Source organism: Schistocerca americana, chromosome 4, assembly GCF_021461395.2.
Source record: "Schistocerca americana isolate TAMUIC-IGC-003095 chromosome 4, iqSchAmer2.1, whole genome shotgun sequence".
Taxonomy (NCBI): domain Eukaryota; kingdom Metazoa; phylum Arthropoda; class Insecta; order Orthoptera; family Acrididae; genus Schistocerca; species Schistocerca americana.
In genome coordinates, this window is record NC_060122.1 from 584,900,546 (window position 1) to 584,921,803 (window position 21,258).

The window sequence follows — 21,258 nt, forward strand, 5'->3', positions numbered from 1 at the left end:
TCCTGGGCTGCAAAGCAATAGGTCAATGGACGAATAAGTGCCGTGAACCACCCTGGAGTGTGGGGGGTCTCCTGTATTTAAGAGGTAGAGGTCGAGCGGAGAGAGAAGATTCTCGACATCCCTACCCTGGCCAGTAATCAAGGTGCCATCCCACAAAAGGGGTTATGGGTGTTGAAGTCCCCCAAAAGCAGGAATAGTAGGGGGAGTTGGGAGATCAGAGCAGCCAATTCGTTAAGAGATACTTCACCATCCAAGGTCGTCCTTATCCTCACAGCAACAGCCTCTAAAGCTGTATGAAGAGGCACTGACTCAGAATATACAGAGGTAAGGACATACAGACATACGCCACCTGACGCTCTGTTACAGTCAGTCCACTTTTTATAAACACCCCGATCATGAAGGGCAGGGGTCTGCATTGCTGGGGACCAGGTGTCTTTGAGGGCAATACAGAGAGCAGGTGTTGAGCTTAAAATCTGTCTTAGTCCAGCCAAGTGATGGAAAAAACCGCCACTGGCTAACTTCCACTTGGGCACTGTGAGGGGCCTAGGAGGGTAGAGCCCCAAGGGAACCCGTACATGGGAGAGGGGGTGAAGGAGGAGGGCACTCCTTCAGCTCAGATGTGGAGACCGGCGACCCCGCTGGTCAGGAGGGCACTGCTCCCGAAGATGGAGTTGCAGGATCAAGAGATAGGTGGAGCCCCCGCCCTTCAGGGGGCAGATGTGGTCTTGTGGCCCAAAGGGCCAGCCACAGGAGGCATCACTGAGGAATGTGAAACGTGTGCGGTTGCTACAGCGTATGAAGCTACCATGCAGACTGGGTTTAACCGCTTGAACTTTTTCTTAGCCTCTGTGTAGGTCATTCGGTCCACAGTCTTGTATTCCATTATTTTTCTTTCCTTCTGGAAAACACTCCAGCAAGCAAGGGAAATGCAGCCCCCCACAGCTGACACAGATGGGAGGGGGGAGTGCATGGAGCATCAGGATGAGAAGGACGTCCACAATTTAGGCATATAAGGCTGGAATTACAGTTGGAAGACACATGACCAAACTTCCAGCACTTGAAGCACTGCACAGGGGGAGGGATGTATGGCTGGACACTGCACTGGTACGCCATCACCTTGACCTTTTCAGGTAAAGTGTCACTCTCGAAGGTTGAGATGAAGGCACTGGCGGCAATTTATTGTCCTTCGGACCCTTGCATATGCACCAGACGAAGTGAACACGTCGTCACTCCAGGTTGGCACGCAACTCGTCATCGGACTGCAGAAGGAGGTGTTTGTGAAAGAAAAGACCCTAGACCATGTTAAGACTCTTATGGGGCATTATGGAGACAGGAACATCACCCAAGTGGTCGCAAGTGAGGAGCAACCTTGACTGGGTAGAGGATGCTGTCTGTATTAGGACAGACCCAGAATGCGTCTTGGAAAAACCGTCCACCTCCCCAAACCTGTCTTCTAAATGGTCAACAAAGAACTAAGGCTTCATGTTGGCGAAAGATTCCCCATCAGATCATATGCAAACTAAAAATCGGGGCAAATATGGCTCGTGCCTTTCTTTAGCCTGACTTTCCTCCCACAGTGTGGCCAGGGAGGGGAACGAGTTCGGATCATATTTCCTGGCATTGAACTGATGCTTTCCACACATTGAGACTGCTGGTTGAGGACCAGCAACAGATGACAGACTCTGCTTCATTTCAGGTCATCTGCCCTGATGCTACCCACTCAGACCAGGGGCTCTCCCCACAGGCGTCACCCAGGCACAGAAAAAAACGACATGGCAGGATGGCCTTTGCCCCAGGTAGATGGGCATCTACCCCTCAGCATACGTGGGGAGTTAGCAGCTCAGGCATCAGCAGTGCGATCCCTGTGTAGTCAGGGGGCTACCACCAAGAGGGTACATGATGACCCCACCACAACGGGTGGCTACCTTGCTGGATTTTGGGTGTCGAATATCCATTTGTATCATGAGTGCGAAGATGGAAGCATACAATGGAGGGAAAGTATGCTACCCGAAACACACTGCGGCCAAAGTGGCCAGAAGCCTGGTGCAAGTCCCGACTCCATGACGATAGCGAGTGCGCCAGATCTTTTAGGGCTTGATGCATTTACGATGCACCATGTAAGGCGTCCTTCCCCAAATGGTATGCACTATACGAAAATTTTTAAAAGTGGAGGTCAAACCCTTTAGGGGACCATCACATTAAGGCCAAAACGTTTGAGAATCCTTTTAGCCACCTCTTATGACAGGCAGGAATACCTCGGGCCTATTCTTACCCCCTGACCTGCAGGGGGGCCACAACAAGTCTCATAGCTTGACTTCCACCAATATTTCTTCTGAAACCAGGACCTTTCCCTGTCATCAGCAAGTGCTCTACCAGCTGCTCAGCTGTTACGTCAGTAGAACAACTGCCTGCAAAAGGCAAAGGTCCCAGGTTCTAGTTCCCACCCAACATACAGTTTTAATTTGCCAGGGAGTTCCAGATGATATGTTAAAATGTGTAATATCTAAAATAACTGCAGCTCCCTTGAAAATTCAACATTAAATCAGCTACTAAATTGGGACAGAACTTTGAAATCAGCCACATCTATCTCTAAAAGACAACCTTTTGCACAGACCTCACAAGGTCACACTGCTTGCAGGTGACTGTCAAATAGATCAAGAATTATGAGGCCGCCAAGGATAATGAATTATGAGCTTACCACACCAGTAGGAGTCACCTCTGAAGTGTAAGGCAGCATACCGTACTCAGCACAGAGGTTGTGAATAGGAAGAGTCCAAAGGGACCATATGGCCAGCCACATTCCTGAATAGTTCACCATGTCAAACATTTTTAAGTAGATGGGTCTTGCAAATCCATACACCATCATCCATAACCATGTAACGACTATGTAAAACTGGAGCAGACTTCTCTCTTCCCTTGAACTATGTCACCAACGAATTTGAAAATACTTAATGCTATTAGAACAACAACTTCTCAGTATGTAAGATTAACCTTTTAAGTGGGCATGATGGATATATCCGTCCACGCTCTGCTATTGCACAGTGTGTTCAACGGATATATCCGTCCACTGTGTTCTGTGGCTAGTAGCTAGTGGGAATGACGAGTTATTGGCCTGCGTTGACACTGTTGTATTAGTTGAGCTTTGTCCACTAGATGGCAGCTCTTGTCACGCAACACAGCGTGTTCTAGGCTAGTTATAACATTGTCCACCCGAGCACACATCGAGAAAATGCATCCTGTGAAGCAGCTGCAAAATCGTGCCTTTTTCATCTGTGTATACCACAGCATTAGTGAGTGATCTTTTGCAATGGCGAAAAGAAGTCGTTTATCAGATTCGGAGATTGAGAAGATGCTTTTAGAAAGTGACAATAATTTCAGTGACAGTTCTGAAAGTTTTCCAGATACAGATATTGAGGCTAGTGAAAGTGACTTCAATTCAGAAACATCTGACGACGAGACACTACTGCAGCAGACGGTACCTAGTGAATTTGTGCGTGCTAATTCAGTTCGTATTCAATATTTGTTCAGTGGTAATAGTGGTACAGTTGTGCCTCTAAAACAAAACAATGAGATGAGTTGTTTTATGTGTTTTGTGGATGATGCTTCGTGCACAATGATAGCTGAACAGACGAACTTATATGCAGAACAGTTCATAGCTTCTCATCCCAATTTAGCAGCATGCTCCAGGGTTCACAGTTGGCAGAACACTACACATGACAAGGTAAAAACACTTATTGGAATGCTTGTACTTCAAGGAATTCTTCACAAATCAGACCACAAAATGTACTTTTCAAAGAGGGAATCAGTTGACACACATTTCTTCAGGAAGGTGATGAGTAAAAAGCGGTTTCATCTTCTATTGAAATTCCTCCACTTTGCTGACAATACCTCATATGATCCACTAGGCACTATCAACAGAAAACTATTCAAAATTCACCCCATTATGGAGCATCTGCTGCGTAAATTCAGATCAATGTACATGCCAGAAAGGAACATCACCGTTGATGAATCGTTGATGCTCTGGAAAGGACGGCTTGGATGGAAGCAATATATTCCATCAAAGCGTAGCAGATTTGGCATCAAATTGTATGAACTCTGTGAAAGCAGTTCCGGGTACGTATGGGACTTTATTGTCTACACTGGAAAGGACACTAATTATGGTAGCCACTATCCAGACGAAAAAGTAACCTCTCGAATTGTTTTGGAGCTTGCACACGATCTACTCGGGAAAGGCCACTGTAGTTATCTTGACAACTGGTACACCAGTACAGATTTGGTGGACAAACTAACCAGCAATAACACCGATGTTGTCGGCACAATGCAGCAAGACAGGAAGGGGTTCCCTGACTTCGTAAAAAAGGAAAAAATTGAAGAAAGGGGAGTATATAACAGGGTACAAAGGCAAGCAGATGGTAATGAAATGGAAAGACAAAAGAGACGTTGTTATGGTCAGCACCTTCCATGATGATACATTTGTAAATGTAAACTCGACGAAGGGAATCGTTCAAAAGCCACAAGTTGTCATTGACTACAACAAGTATATGGGGGGCATGGATAGGTGCGATTCTCAGTTACAAAGCTACCAGATGGCCAGAAGCAGGCTGAAAAAATACTATCAGAAGCTTTTCTGCCACTTGTTGGACATTGCATGCTACAATGCATACAGTTGACCATATCTTCACCACATCAAGGGACATCAGTAGGACGCCCACCTCGAACACCAAAAGCAACACACCTTACAGCCAGGCATTTTCCCGACCTTCTGCCACCCACAACGAAGAAAAGACCAAAAGTTTCCTTGTGTACAGCACCTTGTTTTAAAGTGTTTCACACTGAAAACGATATGTAATATTGTGAAAATACAGTTTTGTTAACTTCTGCAATATTTTTTATTCATTTCCACCCAATATCAATTTAAATTCAACAATTAAAACGCGAAGGAAAACGTGAGAACAGTGCACAGCACCACCGCGAACGGGCGCGCTGGCGTATATTACCCACTGTAGAAGAGGCGCACGTGCACAAACTACCCACTTAACAGGTTAAAATCGACTGTGAGACTGAGAAATCTCTTACGTTCTTCCAAGTTAAGAACAGTAGCTCTCATTCTCAGTTCAGGAAAGTTAAAAATGGAACACTAATGGTGCAAAGGACACAAACAGAATTCCCAGCTGGGTAAAATCTCTCTTTTCAGTCCATTCTGCCAGCCTACTAACTGGTAGACTATTTTTTGCTTATTGGCTGTAGGGGAACACAAAACAGAGAAGTCATTCAAAACTAGGCATGACTTTACAGGACTACTTACTTTCAACATTACACTATTTAATAACTACAGCAAAAACACTAAAACACTACCTCAAGGTGGTAACTGGAGAGGATTCTGCCACTTCAATATTTAAAATAACATGGAGAAAGGAAGGACTGTATAAAGACAGGAAGAGGACCTCAGAAGCCACATTCATTGAACTGTATGAGGGTACTGTATCTCTAAGTAGTAACATGGGCTTCCTTGGTGTCAAGAAATATACTTTTATGTAATGCCTGAGCAGGAAAGCCTGTCGTACAGCCACTTTCAGAAGGGCCTGGTCATCAAAGGTGTAGTGATATCTCCTGAACCCACACTGGCAGTGACTAATGACCTGGTTGGATACCAAGATCCAGACAAGGCAACTTAACCATTTTTTCCCATTTATCTACTAAGAGCAACATAATGATTACCTGAGCCTGTATGGTCCTTCCTGGTCTTTAAGAACGGGGTTAAAATACACTTCTCTATGAGTTGGAAAATTGTCCTAATCAACAAATTCAGTTAAAAATAAGGATAAGTATGTCTTTGCATCTCCCTATGATGTTCCACAATATGCTGTAATGTATATATTCATGACTGGATAATGCCACAGACAGTGTACTATCCAGCTCACATATGTAGAAGGCACAGGTATTTGCTTCTTCACTGGTGGAGCTAAATTTCTAGTGGGCACTCTTAATGGCCACTATTTGGAGTAAAAAATGTGTATACTGACTGGCAATGGCAGCAATTTTAATGAAATTCTCTGCCATTGTCTGGATTATATTTTCCTGCGGGCCCATCTGGAGACATCCATTTATTGTGTTTATGCGTAAGTTCTAAGTGTTTTGAACTTTCCCCACTGCATGCAAATGTAGCATAATGGTGGAATGATCACAGTTAATCATGTTTGCCAGTTCTCGAGTACTCTGGCACAGATCACTGTGGATTAATGAATTTTAACCATCTTCATTGAAACACAAACGTCTTCCTGAACATGGAGAGTCACTAATGTCAAAAATATCCTCCTTAAAATGAGAAAGCCATTTTCTTGCTGTGCTCTATCCAGTGACATTATCCCCAGACATCGTGCAAACGTTTTGGCTGCCTCTGTTGTTGTCACCCCTCTCCTAAACTCAAACAGAAGAATATGTCATAAATGTTCTGACTTCTCTGTTTGGCACTCCATTTCTAGCATCCACAGCTCATCACTTGACACTCCATTATCTAGCATCCTCAGCGCCACTCACTATCTCCGAATGACAAAATGACAATATGTAAACCGAAATAGCAGCAGTGAACTACAAATAAAAATAGATAATTGATGAGTAACCCATAGCAACTGGAATACCAACATGCAAAACAAAAATGCTATGAACTTATGCACCAAACTAATAGCACTGAAATGGTGACTGGACACCTTTCCCCTTGACCTGAAATGGTGGTGGTTAGTGTTTAACGTCCCGTCGACAACGAGGTCATTAGAGACGGAGTGTAAGCTCGGGTTAGGGAAGGATTGGGAAGGAAATCGGCCGTGCCCTTTCAAAGGAACCATCTCGGCACTCGCCTGAAACGATTTAGGGAAATCACGGAAAACCTAATCAGGATGGCCGGAGGCGGGTGACCTGAAATCCTTTTGATGAAAACACACATCAGAGTGTACTTGCATGGACACAGTAACTGCTTGTAGTCTGGTGGTGAGGTGAACATACTTTGAGTGGTAGGCACAGCTTAAAAATAGCTACTCTTCCTTCAACTTTCCTCCTACTAAAGTTTTCCTTCCCGTGGAGGCTGTAACCACCAAGTACAGGGACATCAATAACTTTAAAAATTGTGTGCAATGACACATACTCTCGTTGTTTTTTCCTGTGATAAATATCTTAGTTCCTCCACAGTAACAGCTCACAGTGCCCTGCTGGAGAATCCCAGCTGCACTAAAGCTGTGCCCAACCGAAGCAGGCAAAGTTTGCTGAGGTGCACATCGTTTGACATGGCAAGAGGCCACAAGTGACTTATCGAATACCATTGACACGGTAAATGTTACCACCTTTCAACAAAAAGATCATCCACCATACTTCAATGACAAGTTTTGACCAAACATCATTCACATCTTTCCGTTACATGTTTCACTGACGGTGGTCACACAAATGTGCATAGAATGAGATACTCCCCATCAGCCACAGGCCCACGTTATGCTGTTGGTCTCCTCCACTGTCTCATGATATCTCCATACTCACTTGCGGTCTGTGACAACTTTCTGCTGTAGTGCTTGTTAAAATGTGTGTGCTTTATTTATTTAAGATATGTGCATAGACAGTAGATCAAGAGGTCCAGCGCTGCCAAACATGAATTCAGCAGTCAGTTTTACTAATGACAAGATCGTTATTTAGTATCATTTGGAGGAATGCTAACATTGTGGTTAGCATTACAACAAACAAGAACAGGAATTTAGTCAAGCATAACCAAAAAACAAAGATAGCAGTCTACATGCAAAGGGCCTAATACAAAAGGAACTGAGGTTCCTTTTCATTAGCTATTATTGTTTTATCCTGAATGATTCAGTGATTCCGCAAAAGATATCAATTTCATGGACATGGCCAGCCAGGACCAGTCAGTTTTGTGTCATCTGTTTTCAGCAGTACTTTGGAGGTGCAGAACACTAAATAATGACATGCAGATGTATGTGCTATATCTGGTTCCTTAAAGTGATCTTACAAATTGGGAGTATAACTTCTTCCTTCACAGCAGGAACCACAAGAAGCTACATCGAAACTTATATGGCCACTACTTTACAACAGACAGTGACACTGTCCACTCCATTCCTGTACGAATTATATATGGCTTTCAAGAATAGACATAGCCAAACGGCTGACTATCACAGCAAATCATGAACCATTGCTCCCACTGATGCAGCTCCTCTTTATTACTAAGTTCCTCTCACACTGTCATGCTCATGCTGCAGCTCATCATAATAAAATGAAACCTGTCAGAAAATGTGCATGAATAGTGCCATTTTTCAATAAAACTTTCTTGGTCCAGTACACAGTTTTAATCTACCGGAAAGTTTAATATCACAACAGTTTCTTCACAGAACTACAGAGTATCCAACTTAATTTCAGTACAGTTCATTTATGAGTATGAGGAAAAATTGACAAAGAAAATGTGCGAATAAGATGAGTAATGTGGTTGGGTGGAGTGGGTGGAAGAGAGGAGCAAAGGGAATGGGGAAGGGGCAGGAGAGGTGTAAAGAATGGTGATAGAAGGGCTGAGGAGAAGATGGGAGGAGGGGAGGGAGGAGGGGAGGGGAGGGGAGGCAAGAAGGAATGGAAAAGCAGCATTCCACTGTTGTTAAAGGTCATAAGAAATGGGCAACTGCACTAATGGTAAGAACTGACAACTTGTGACCAATAAAATTTATGGAAACAAAATGTAGAAAGTCGTAATGTTTTAACCACTGATGACTTCATTTAACACATAGAGAGAAATTATATAAATCAGTTACAATGTCACTTGCAGCACTGTTCAAGCAACAAGCAGATGTTTCATACTAAAACTTACCTTCTGTTTATTGTGGAACAATAAGTACCCTATGATACAGAAAACCATTGTTGTCATGAAGTAAGCAAAGAAATGGGAATCATCATCATATTTCCCACGAATCACTGCTGTTCCAGCACCCATATTATTTTTATCTGGAAAAAAAGGAGGAATTTATTTTTGAAATTGGTATTTACCTTTTTTAAGATTGCAGATAAAGCACAAAAGTCTGGTAAATGATCTTCAAACTTTAAGAAACTGCAACATTTTCTTCATTTGAATGCAATGGAATATTACCCTATTCTACAGATGTATTACTTAAAATATAAGAATATCTGACTACACAGTAATAAATAATATGAATTAACCTGGGCTGCAAAATCATTTGGAAAATTTAGTTTCTTATATTCTTTTAGTTGCAATTAAAACATAAAATGTCACTTCAGTCATCAACCGTATTACAGAAACCCAATGAAGAAATTTATATTTATGCTTTCAATTTGGAAGATTATTTTGCTTCACACATTTGCCTACCCATTGTCTCCTTTGTCTTTTCACAAAGTGCAGCTACTTACAGTTATTGCCATGGTTTATTTACACAATGCTCTTTTTACCTAAGCTCTCACCTTCCAACTCCTAACTTCTTCAAACTTTTGCCAGGACACTGCCACTGCTGAAGCTTCCAGTCACAGCACACTATCACCTTCATATAAATTCACTCTCCTATATACTTTCAGTAAATGTACAGAGCCATCTAATTTAGCGCCATTAGAAGTACTTATATCTACAGAATGAACATTTTTTTAAAATCAGAAACAATGTTAACCTACTCACTCTACTAACTAATGGAGCACAGGAAGATACCTTAAGTGTAAGTTAAAACCGGTATAGCCAATAAATAAAAATTGTGTGAGTATTGCCTGATACAGACTTTACAGTCTGATGGCATATGATCACCAAACTACTTATGTTGATCCCTAGATTTAGGCAGGTAGTTTTGTTAGCAACAAAAATGGATGTGCTGCTCATCAACCCACACTGTAGACAGTGTGGTAAGATAGTTTCTATTTCTGCTACCCTGTCAACTGGAATACTTAACAAAACACACAAAGAATTACAGATTACTAAATGAAAATTTTTACTGAAGACTTATGAGCTCCTGTGGCATCCAGCCAGAATATGAACTGGTCAAATTGATCTGAGATTCTGAGATTTTGGACTCGGGCCTGGACTGAGACTGCTGTGGGCGTAACTCTGTCAAGGCTTAGCACAATTCGAAAAAAAAAATTTTGAGTTTAATGACCCTTGGATGATGAGGTCATTGGAGACAGAGTTCAAGTTTGCATTGGGAAAGAATGTGGAAGGAAGTCAGCTCCGCTCTTTCAAAGAATAGTCTCAACATTAGCCTTACACTATTGAAGGGAATTACGGAAAACCTAAATTTGGTTCACTGGATGACGAATTGAACTGCTGCCCACCCAAGTCTGAGTCCAGTATCTTAATGAGTACACCAACTCACTTGGTGCTCAGCAAAAATCAGATGTTTGGTCAAGTTCTTCATACTAAGACAGGCTAGAGTGTCATTCGTAAGGTTGTTGCCACATGCAAGAGCTTGAAGGCATGTTAATCAAAAACCTAAACTGAACGCAGTAATTCTCGCCACACATTCTCACTATAGAGAAGTTTCATGGACACATACTGGTAACTATTTACTTAATGTCTGTTAATACCAACATTTTGGAGGGCAATGAAAGCCATCCTTTCAAGCCAGACATGAAAGGAGAATACACTACAAATCCAAACAATACTAACACTGCCATTCTTAATGTTGGGTTTAAAGTTGGTGGCTCTGTACGAAATTCCTCCTAATCACTGAGAGGGCCACAAAGAGGGGCAAGATGACATTTAAGGTGATGAATTTACCTGACACGCATGATCTCAGTCCTAAAATAGAAAATCCTTTAAGTTGGCTATGTGTGTAATGTACAGAAACTGCACTTGGTTGGATCTGTGACACCTTCTACACTAGTGTGCCATATGTAAAACAATGTAGTGTAAGGTTGCACACTCCAGTTACTGAACATAAGCCACATGCACTACATATAGAAATGAACTAAACACGCTCAGATTAGCTATTAGAGATGAAAATGTGTGTATAAGAAATGTTGACAAAAGAAATAAGGTGACAGAGGAAATATGCGAATGATGATGTCATATGAAGGGACGGCGGTGCATCGACAGTGAGGAAATGAAAAGCTTGCAAACAGCATATAAGCACTGTGAGATCAATGAAGTGTTGTGTGGTGTCAGTTAACAAGAACACACCCAATTGTAAAACAATGATGGAAACTCCTGGATGGGATAATAATCAGCTATATGTAATTGTAAGTTATCTCACAAATCACGAGTCACAAACAAAGCATCACGGGCAACTACAATACAACATTTGAGTAGCCAACAGCTCGCCATTATGCGACCCTTATCTACCTTCACACATAGGAGTAATGCATTGAATATGCCATACGCTTTGACCATTAACTGTTCACCTGTAAGCCTCAGCACTGCTTCACCATCAGAATAATTCCTAAAACACATTGCTGAAGTGCACTGGGAAGGGAGTACCCAAGGGACCCCTTCCTAGAGAGAGAAGCCGAAGAAGACTTACGCTTCTCTGGCTTAGAAATGGGGACTGATGTCACCAATGGTTTGGGGGGGGGGGGGGGGGGTTGCAGCTCCCAAGGTGGGTGGTGCGGGAGCAACAGGGAGGGAAGTGTGACCCCCCCCCCCCCCACCACCACCATCAAGGGGGCAGGAGCCGTTTCACAGCTCTGAGAGCTGACTGCAATTGGTTCAACGGTTGGGGCTGCAACAGTAGTGACAGTAGTGGCGTAAGATGTTGTCATGCGCACGGGATGGAGAGCCTTTCAAATTTCCTTTTGGCCTCAGTGTGTAGGTCAGTCGGTCCAGGGTCTTTTATTCCATTATTTTCCTTTCCTTCTGTAGAACCTTGCAGTCCGGCAAGCAAGGGGTATGGTGCTCTCCACAGTTAACGCAGATGGGAGATGGGGCACATGGAGTATTGGGATGGGATGGATGACCACAATCTTGACATATGACACTGGAAGCACAGCGGGAAGACATATGGCCGAACTTCCAACACTTAAAGCACTGCATCGGGGGAGGGATATATGGCTTGACATCACAGTGGTAGACCATCACCTTCACATTCTCGGGTAATGTGTAACCCTTGAAGGCCAAGATGAAGGCACCGGTGGCAACCTGATTATCCCTCGGACCCCGGTGGACGCGCTGCACAAATTGGACTTCTCGTTGCTCTAAGTTGGCGCGCATCTCGTCATCGGACTGTAACACACGACCCCTGTGGAAGATAATGACCTGGACCATATTTAAGCTTTTATGGGGCGTGATAATAACAGAAACATCCCCCAGCTTCTTACAAGTGAGTAATGCCCGTGACTGGGCAAAGGATGCTGTTTTTATCAAGACTGACCCATACCACATTTTTGACAAGCCCTCTGCCTCCCCAAACTTGTCCTCTAAATGCTCTACAAAGAACTGAGGCTTCATGGACACAAAGGATTACCCATCAGCTCTCGTACATACTAACTACCAGGGCGAATAAGTTTTGCTGTCATTCTTAGCCTTTCGTTCCTCCCAAAGTGTGGCCAGGGAGAGGAACAATTAGGGGTCATACATATTTGCATTAAATTGAACCCTTGAACACTTAAAGAGACTGCTGGCAGCTGGCCACCAGCAAGAGATGATGTACCATGCTTCATTGCGGGTCATCCGCTTGATGCCACCCACTCCAACCAAGGGCCCTCGCCACGGGCGCCACAGCAACGGCCACCTGGCAGGATGGCCATTGCCAGGAGTCCCAATGCCCCAGGGAGAGAGGCATCTACTCCTTGGCATATGTGGGAAGTTAATGGCACAGGCACCAGCAGAGCAATCCCTGTGTTGTGAACAACCAACAGGGTACATGGTGGCCCCACCACAACGGACTGGCTACCGTGCTGGATATCAAGCGCAAAGAAGTCCATGGTCATCGCCAGTGCAGATGGTGGAAACTGCACCCAAGAATGTATCCTCGCCCAAGAGATGGAGAATGAGCGGGGCTGTAATGCGATGATGAGAAAGTGGGCTAAAGATCTCAATGCACAATGGATACGATGCACCAAGGACAGTGCCCTTCCCCAATTGGCTCACTCTTCGGAAAAATTTGGAAATATGGAGGTCAAACCCTACAGGTAACCATCACATAACGGCCGAAATGTGTGAGATTCCTTTTAGTCACCCCTTACGACAGGCAGGAATACCGCGGGCCTATTCTTACCCCCGAACCCGCAGGGGGGACTCGAAGTAAACCGACTTCTGGCTCCACTGGCACAGAGGTTCACAATGCAGCTGAGACAATCGTCGCTCAGAACTCTCAAGATACACAAGATATGGCCCAGCAGACTTCTCAACACAGCTGTGATGTGCACACAGGCATGCTTAGTGAGCCACAGACACCAGCAGAAGCCAGCACATTCACACTATAATGATGGTGAGATTTACGGGCAGCACTGGCAGTATAAGTCATGATGAATTTAATGACAAAAGTAGCACAACAACTTTACTTATATTCCAAGAATAAATGCAATCACTGCTATTAAGCTGCTGATTTGGGTCAGTTAAAATTTAATATGTTTAGAGAACTGAATTTACTATTATGCTTCCCTTCCTGAACTTCACAAACCGCAAGTCACTTCAATTTCATCTTGTTCAGAGATTATTATTATTATTATTGCACCTGGAGCAACTTTTGCTGAATTACTTGACAATGTTTTTAATGAATTCAACTTGTGGCAATAACCTCAGGAATTTATTGTATCCTAGAATCTCATTTCATTTCATAGCTATTCATGCCTGTGTATCATTAAGGAAACTATTTGATTACTCCCACCCACAGTTCCATTGCTGTGGCAAAAATAAAAAAAAAAGCATTTATTAGCTGTTGCATACACTTTAACTAGCATGGTTCAGCATGAGGGAGATATCAAGACAGATAACCGACTAGCACCATTTCTCACTTTCTTTACTAACAAGGAGGTTATCACAAAATGATGCTTTAATGTGAATGCAGGTAATTAACTATGCTGTTATCTGGATGGGACACGTTCCCTTTGTTTTCACAAGGAAAATATTTTTATGAAACAGAACTGTGTATACTTTATATACTTTATCTACTTTTTTATATACTTTATCTACAACAATATCATGCAAATTCTACAATGGAGAAAGAAACTTACCTACATCAAAGGCATCAGAATCAGGTGTACCATAATCTAAAGCTGTTCCTCCACCACTAGGGTACCCTGTGTTGTCATTTGACTCACCATCTTCTGGATTGTGCGTGTCTTGTTCTTGTACACCAGCTCCTGTATTCTCTGTGAACTGCATTTCCTCGCTGACTGCCTTCTGTGTACCATCTCTGCCCGACTGTTGTGCAGTTTGAGAATTTTCATTTTTATATGCTTTTCCATTATTCTGACTGGTTGTTTGCTCATCAATATTGCTCTTTGGCACTATTTCAGTTATGCTACTAATTTGTATCTCTGCCTCGTCCTGTGGGGGACTTTCTGTTCCTTTATTCTCAGCTTGTGACTTTTTGCCATCAACAACACCTTTGTCTTCCTCGACATTTGGCACCTGGGAAATACTTTCCCCTTTCTGATGGCCTGTATCTACTTTCTTGGATGTTAATCTATTTTCAATGGTACTGATCTTTTCTTGTAAGTTAGGCCCTGTTGCAGTAACCTGGTCATTTTTATCACCAGAACTCTCGGGCAATGCAACTGAAGAATGATCTGGTTTCTTTTCCCCAGATAGTGCGTCCGGCTTTCCCTGGTTTTCATTTTCAGTTACTAACTCACTAGTTTTATTTGAGTCGTCCTTCGAGTTTTCAGCTTTCTTCAATGCATCACTGACAATATTCATGTTTGTAGTGGTAAGATTATTCCCCTCCTGTGTTCCACTTGAAGATTCATCCTTCGCTCTACCTGCAACTGGCATCTTTTGTCCACTAGGCACCTTTGGCTTCTCATTAACTGAGCCAGGTCCTGTTATGTTTTCCTGTTGTGTCAGTCCAGCCCGTTTACCTACATCAACTGCTGGCGTCAAATTTATTCCCTGAGACGTTTGTTCCTGGTGGTTACTTTCTGTCATTTGTACTGGAGGTTCTTTAGATGCCTGTGCCTTTTCTTCATCAGTTACAACACCTTTACCACTGGCTTTCGGTTTCTGTTCATCAGGAATTCTATTGGAAACCTGTCCCACAACATTTCTTGACTGCTCAGAGACTCCATCATCACCGTTATCTGCTTTTTGACCAGCTAGTGTAGTTGAAGGAGTTTGAACACCACTTCCAATACGATTTCCTTTGGAATGAAGACCTGTAAAAATTAAAATAAATACAGATAATGATAAAAATTTAAAAAAATCATTGTAGAAGGTCTTCAAAAGCAAATTTCTATCTTCACCATAACACTGAACATGATGATGACAGCAAAAACACATCGTAAGCATAATTTATCACATCCACCAATAAGCAAAACATTAAAGTTACAACATTGCCCCCATCTCGGCATTCACAGGACATGGAAAAAGCACTTCCATAACCATAACTTTCAGCACCTCATCAAAACAAATAGGTCTGTCACCACAATATTTTACAGAAAATCAAATTATCAATTAGATGATGACCATCTATAAATAAGCAGTACTCATCCAGAGATTATCTTGTTTGCACACCGATGTGAATAAAACAGTAGAGCCTAGAGGCTCTGTCTTCTACCTTCTGTACATATAACCAATTATGAGTCCTTTACACTATGTCAAGTTCATGCACAGGCTCTGTTAAGGCAAAAATATATGGTGTGAACAAACATAGATCTGTTCATGTAACAATTGAGCACTCAGCTGCAGTAATTTAGAGAAACACTAAGTACTTTATTAGGATGGATGGCCTCAGATTCTATGTCTAAACTTATCATTTATGACAACGAAAATAATCAATTATTGACAAAATGATTTAATTGGACAGATAAAAAAATCCCTTCTGCTTGAAGGAGTTACTGGCTCTGAAAGCTTGCCAATTACAATAGTCTTTTATGTGTATGTGTTCTGCCGCCACTTAATGAATAGTTTTTTTTATCTATCCAATTAAATAACTTATCATTTACAAGTATTATTTCACCACTCCAAGATAATCTACGTCAGTATGAACGATACCATCAAACACCAGCAAAATACAACTGTGCTTATTAAAATAAATTTCTTTGATGTTTGCCCAACAAGGACTACACACACGTCTGTATTGCGCTTTACATTCTTGCATCCTTTCCTTTCGAATCTTCCATCCTCCAAGCTACAAATTATGCGTTCTCCTCATATGTAAGATAAAAACTTCAAAAAACTTCAATGTAAATGGAATAAACATGAAGCTCTGTTATCAAGGGCAGGGACTCAATTCAAATTTGGCAAGAAACTTAATTTTGTAAGACTAAAAATCGTTTCTACAATAACAGGCCTTTTAGCTGAAAGCGGCGAGTTAGTGGTTAAAGTCTTAAATGTTGTCTTCAGGCAACTGTCAACAGTGGGAATACGTTTCAGGAACCTCATAACACTTGGCTCCATTAGAAAAATTTATTAATTTGCGACTGGTTTCGGTCAACAACCGTAATCTGGCACAAAAAATTGGCTAATGCAAGGAACACTTCAATCACGCTGAACCATAAAATCACTGCAGCATTCAAATTCATGAATAATAATAATAATAATAATAATAATAATACAGAATAACATTAACTTTCCCAATCAGCAACCTTTGTCATGCACACAACAGGAAACTGGACATGTTGTTCTATATTATTACTGAAGTTGAGAATTAATATAATTTTTATGGTTCAAAATGATTCGCAAGTGTCTTGCATTAGCCAATTTTTCATGCCAGATGATGGTTATTGACAGAAATGAGTAGCAAATGAAGAAATTTTTCTAATGCAACCAAGTGTTACGAGTTTCCTGTAAAATAATAACAGCAGGGCTATTCCACGTGACAGAATGGAACATTTGCATTACATTTTAACACATTTCAAATTCCAAAATAAAATTTCTATTTAAGCAATTTAACACACTCTCTGTGGCCATAAAATGGTATAGACAGAAATATAATTTTAATAAAGTCAAATTATTGAAATGTTCTTTAGTGCTGTGTAAATAAGTAAAAATTTGTGTGACAAAATGGGACTCTCACAGAATGTAAACATACTGTAGTAAGATACTGGCATAAGAACTCCATGATACTACAGCCAACTGGATTCCAAATTTTTTATGCTTCATAAGTCAAGAGGCCATCTGCACTAAAAATCATCTATTCCCATCTGTTATTTCAATATTAAAATTATTTCTTCTGGCAACAGAATGGGTCAAACACTGTGACAGAATGGGAGTAGTACCACAGGATTTCAGATTAATCTGTTTTATTTTGAAAGTTTCCAAATGAACGAGTACACTTTTCTTTTTAGCTGAAAGTACACCAGCCTATGAAATATTGGTGTCCAAGCCACAGAATGAAAACCTATGTTGATGCTTAATATCAGGCGTATGAAGTCTAAAGAATGTTATACCTTTGTGACCATGCTATATTATCAGCTGGAAGTGTAAATTTAGAAAAAATAGATGGCTGCTCGCAACAAAGAAGGTGATGAGTCACAAGCAGGGGCAAATAAAGGAGACTGCTGAAATAGTTAACCTTTCCAACAAAGTCCTTCTTCAGAAATAGGAGGACTCATACATTTACACAAGCACAACTCGCACATACATGGCCACTGCCTCCAAGTGCTAGGATCCAACTCAGCAGTTGCTGAAACAACAGGGACAAAAAAATGATCAATTGAAAATAGCGCTAACATAATCTAGCACCAGAGATCAGATTTGCCATCTTATCTGTTAGAGAGACCACAAAAATCATAAGGTAATTAAAAAGTACAATTGGAGTCACGAATGATAGAAGTCAAATTTAATCTTCTTCTGCACAGCTACATCACACATTCTCTGACAGCCAATGAGTGTTCAGTAATGTTTTAATTGCTCTGTTGTGAATGCTGTAGCTTCTGCAAGCATTAAGCATGACTTTAGTCTGTTGTTTAGCAAATTTCTGTTCCATTTGTTGCGAGATGTCATCACTGATGGCGGTGCTAAGTGACAAATCCTGCATAGGCAACCGAGAGACAAATTGCAGGATATGTGATTTCTTCAAGCGCATGCATGTACTGCAACTGTCACTTGGAATCAGCAGCCATGCAGTCCCCATTCGTGTCTTGATGTGCGCGAACCACCATCGTTCATGGATCGAACTATAGTAACTCTTCTGGCTATGATGGTATCTCAGCCAAAATAGAGAGCTCTTGTGCTTACTTGGTAGTACCATCACTGAGTTACCTCTACAACCGAAGTACGCATCGGTAACACAAATATACACATATTTGGAGGCAAAACAATAGATCTCTAATTGTAGACTGCTCCTTGTGTTCTAAAAATTTTTGAGATAGTTTTTTATGACAGAATGCTGAATCATTCTGAAAATAACTTCTAAAGAACAGCTTAGTTTGGGTTCCACAGAGCCTTCTCTACTGAGAATGCAATACATGATCTTAAAAACTCTATTCTCCTATAACCAGACACAAATGGTCACAGGGCCAACTGGCCTCAACACCTGGTGGCAGTGACCGTGTGTGTGTGTGTGTGTGTGTGTGTGTGTGTGTGTGTGTGTGTGGTTTTTTTCCCCCTCCCTAATTCAGAAAATTGACTATCTGTAAACATTTCAGCAGTCCCTTTCATTGTGCTTGCAGTGACTCAATGCATGCTCTAAAAGTGGTGAGTAGCAATCTATTCCTTCAGTTTTGATGTTATTCCATCTTGGACTTTCCACTGTTTAGGTGTGAATTTGGTGGGTTAACTATAGCATTCTTTACCACTTCAACTCATAAGCAAACCTATGCTAAACTTCAGATTATGCTACATATCATTCTGTTTCCACCCCCAAAACTTCCAAATCTAATATAGGTGCAAAACAAGTATTGTCAATATCTCTTTCTGTTTACGTAGATATTGACCTCAAAAATAGCATCACCATTAAATCATGGGATGAAGTTGGCATCCAGTATCTGTAGGTTCAGCTGATTCAATCTACTGTCTGCAACGTTCTTTCTTGAGACTGTTACCTCTTGTTCATCAATGTCTACTGTTAGAATTCTGCCTATGAAGAGTATAATTGACTTTTTGGTTGCAAATTATCAGCAACTTTGGAACATACACACAAATTTTTCTTTTTCACACTCATCTAACTTCGTTATTTTAGTGTGTGCTCAGCAATCACTGTTGCTGTTTTTCCTGAAACAAAGTTAAAATCAAAAGAATTTCTGGTGTGGAGTACTCTTCATAAATTATCATGTAAAGTGATAGCACTTCCATACAGTGTGCAGAGTGTGTGTCAGGTACTGCATGGATATCATGAATAGCTCCATCAAATAAAGACTTGTGCTGCTGAACTTTATCTTTAGGACACAATGTCACCACAACTGATTTTCTCTCTTTTTAGCAATCTCAATCCCATGAAAGGACACTGCATTTGAAACCCGATATTTTCCACCAAAATCTGCTTATTATAACAACACCGATTTCACTGCCACCTCCTTCAAAACCATCTTTTCAACGAACTTACTAGCATGCTATATTAGGCCAATACTATATAGAACGTCATCACTGTAACCATGCTGGGGCCAGTCATAACTGAAGAAATGTTAAGAAAAACTTCTTGTTGTTTTTGTTGTTGTCATTGTCGTTTAATTGGCCCAAAGACTGGTGTGATGCTGCTCTCCGTGGTAGACTGCCCCACGCAAGACTCTTCATCTCTGCGTAACTAATGCAGCCAACATCCATTTCAACTTGCTTCCTATGTTCACATCTTGTCTCCCTATACAGTTTTTACCCCTCTGCACACTTCTTTTCACTACCAAACAAACAATTTCTTGATGCTTCAGGATGTGTCCTATCAACTGACCTTTTCTTTTAATCAAGGTGCGATATAAATTTCAGTTCTTTCCAATTTCATTCAGTAGCTCCTCGTTTGTTATTCAATCTACCCATCTAATTTTCAGTATTCTTCTATAGAACTTTTCAAAAGTTTCTATTTTCTTCATGTCCATGTTTCACTCCCATACCAGGCTACATTCCTGACACATACTTTCATAAAATATTTCCTAACATTTAAATTGATATTACATGTCGACAAATTGCTCTTTCAGAATAGTTTTCTTGCTACTGTCAGTCTGCATTTTATATCTTCTCTAATTTGCCCAAGATAAGTTACTTCACTGCACAAATAGCAAATCTCATCTATCACTTTCAGTTTATTTCCTAATCTAACTCCCACAGCATCACCTGGTTTAGTTTATTTCCTAATCTAACTCACACAGCATCACCTGGTTTAATTTAATTTCATTGAATTACCTTTATTTTATTTTTGTTGATGTTCATCTTATAGTCCCTTTTCAGGAGACTATCCATTCCATTAAATCATTTTTTTCAAATCCTTTGCCGTCTTTGGCAGATAACAATGTCAATGTCAAACTTTAAAAGCTTCTATTTTTTTCTCAATGAACTGCAATTACCTTTCCAAATTTTGCATTGGTTTCCTTTAATGCTTGTGGAATGCACAAACTGAGTAGCATTGTGGATAGGCTACAGCCCAGTTTCACTCCCTAATCAATTATGGCTTCCTTTTCATTTCCTCCGACTTTTTATAACTGCAGTCTGCTTTCTTTACAAACTGTAAATAACCTTTCGCTCCCTGGATTTTTAACCCTACTACCTTCACAGTTTTAAAGAGTGTAGTCCAGATAACATTGTCAAAGGCTTTCTCTAAATCTACAAATGCTATAAACCAAAGTTTGTCTTTCTTCAACCTACCTTTTACAATAAGTCGTAGGATCAGCATTGCCTTGCATGTTCCTACATTTTGCCAGAGCCTGAACTGATATTCCCAGAGGTGAGCTTTTACTAGTTTTTCCATTCCTCTGTGCATAATTTGTATTTAAAAACTGTTGGTTCGATAATATTCACATGTGTCAGCACCTGCCTTGTTTGGTGTTGCAGATTTTAAATTCTGAGGGTCTTTTGCCAGTCTCGTGTACTTTGCACACCAGGTGTAATAGTTTTCTCATAGCTGGCTCTCCCATCAATATTAATAGTACTGACGGATTGCCATCTACTCCAAGAGCCTTTATCGACTTAGATAATTTAATTCCCATCTCACCTTTATTTACTTCCGGTAAGTTTATTTTTCCTGTAGATTCTCTCTTGTAGAG

At 41.2% G+C, this 21,258-nt stretch overlaps 1 protein-coding gene across 2 annotated transcripts in view; it reads right to left on the reverse strand.

Annotated features, from left to right (window-relative positions):
- The window catches only part of LOC124613003 (trans-Golgi network integral membrane protein TGN38-like), a 78,271-nt gene that overhangs the window by 42,395 nt on the left and 14,618 nt on the right, over positions 1–21,258 (reverse strand). The window contains exons 2-3 of one of the 2 annotated variants that reach the window (XM_047141556.1): positions 14,227–15,282; positions 8,846–8,979 (exon numbers count right to left, since the gene is read on the reverse strand). In XM_047141556.1, the coding sequence (XP_046997512.1) occupies positions 8,846–8,979; positions 14,227–15,282 (1,190 nt within the window). Of the gene's footprint in view, positions 1–8,845; positions 8,980–14,139; positions 15,283–21,258 lie in introns of both variants that reach the window. The other variant, XM_047141555.1, reaches the window with a different exon arrangement.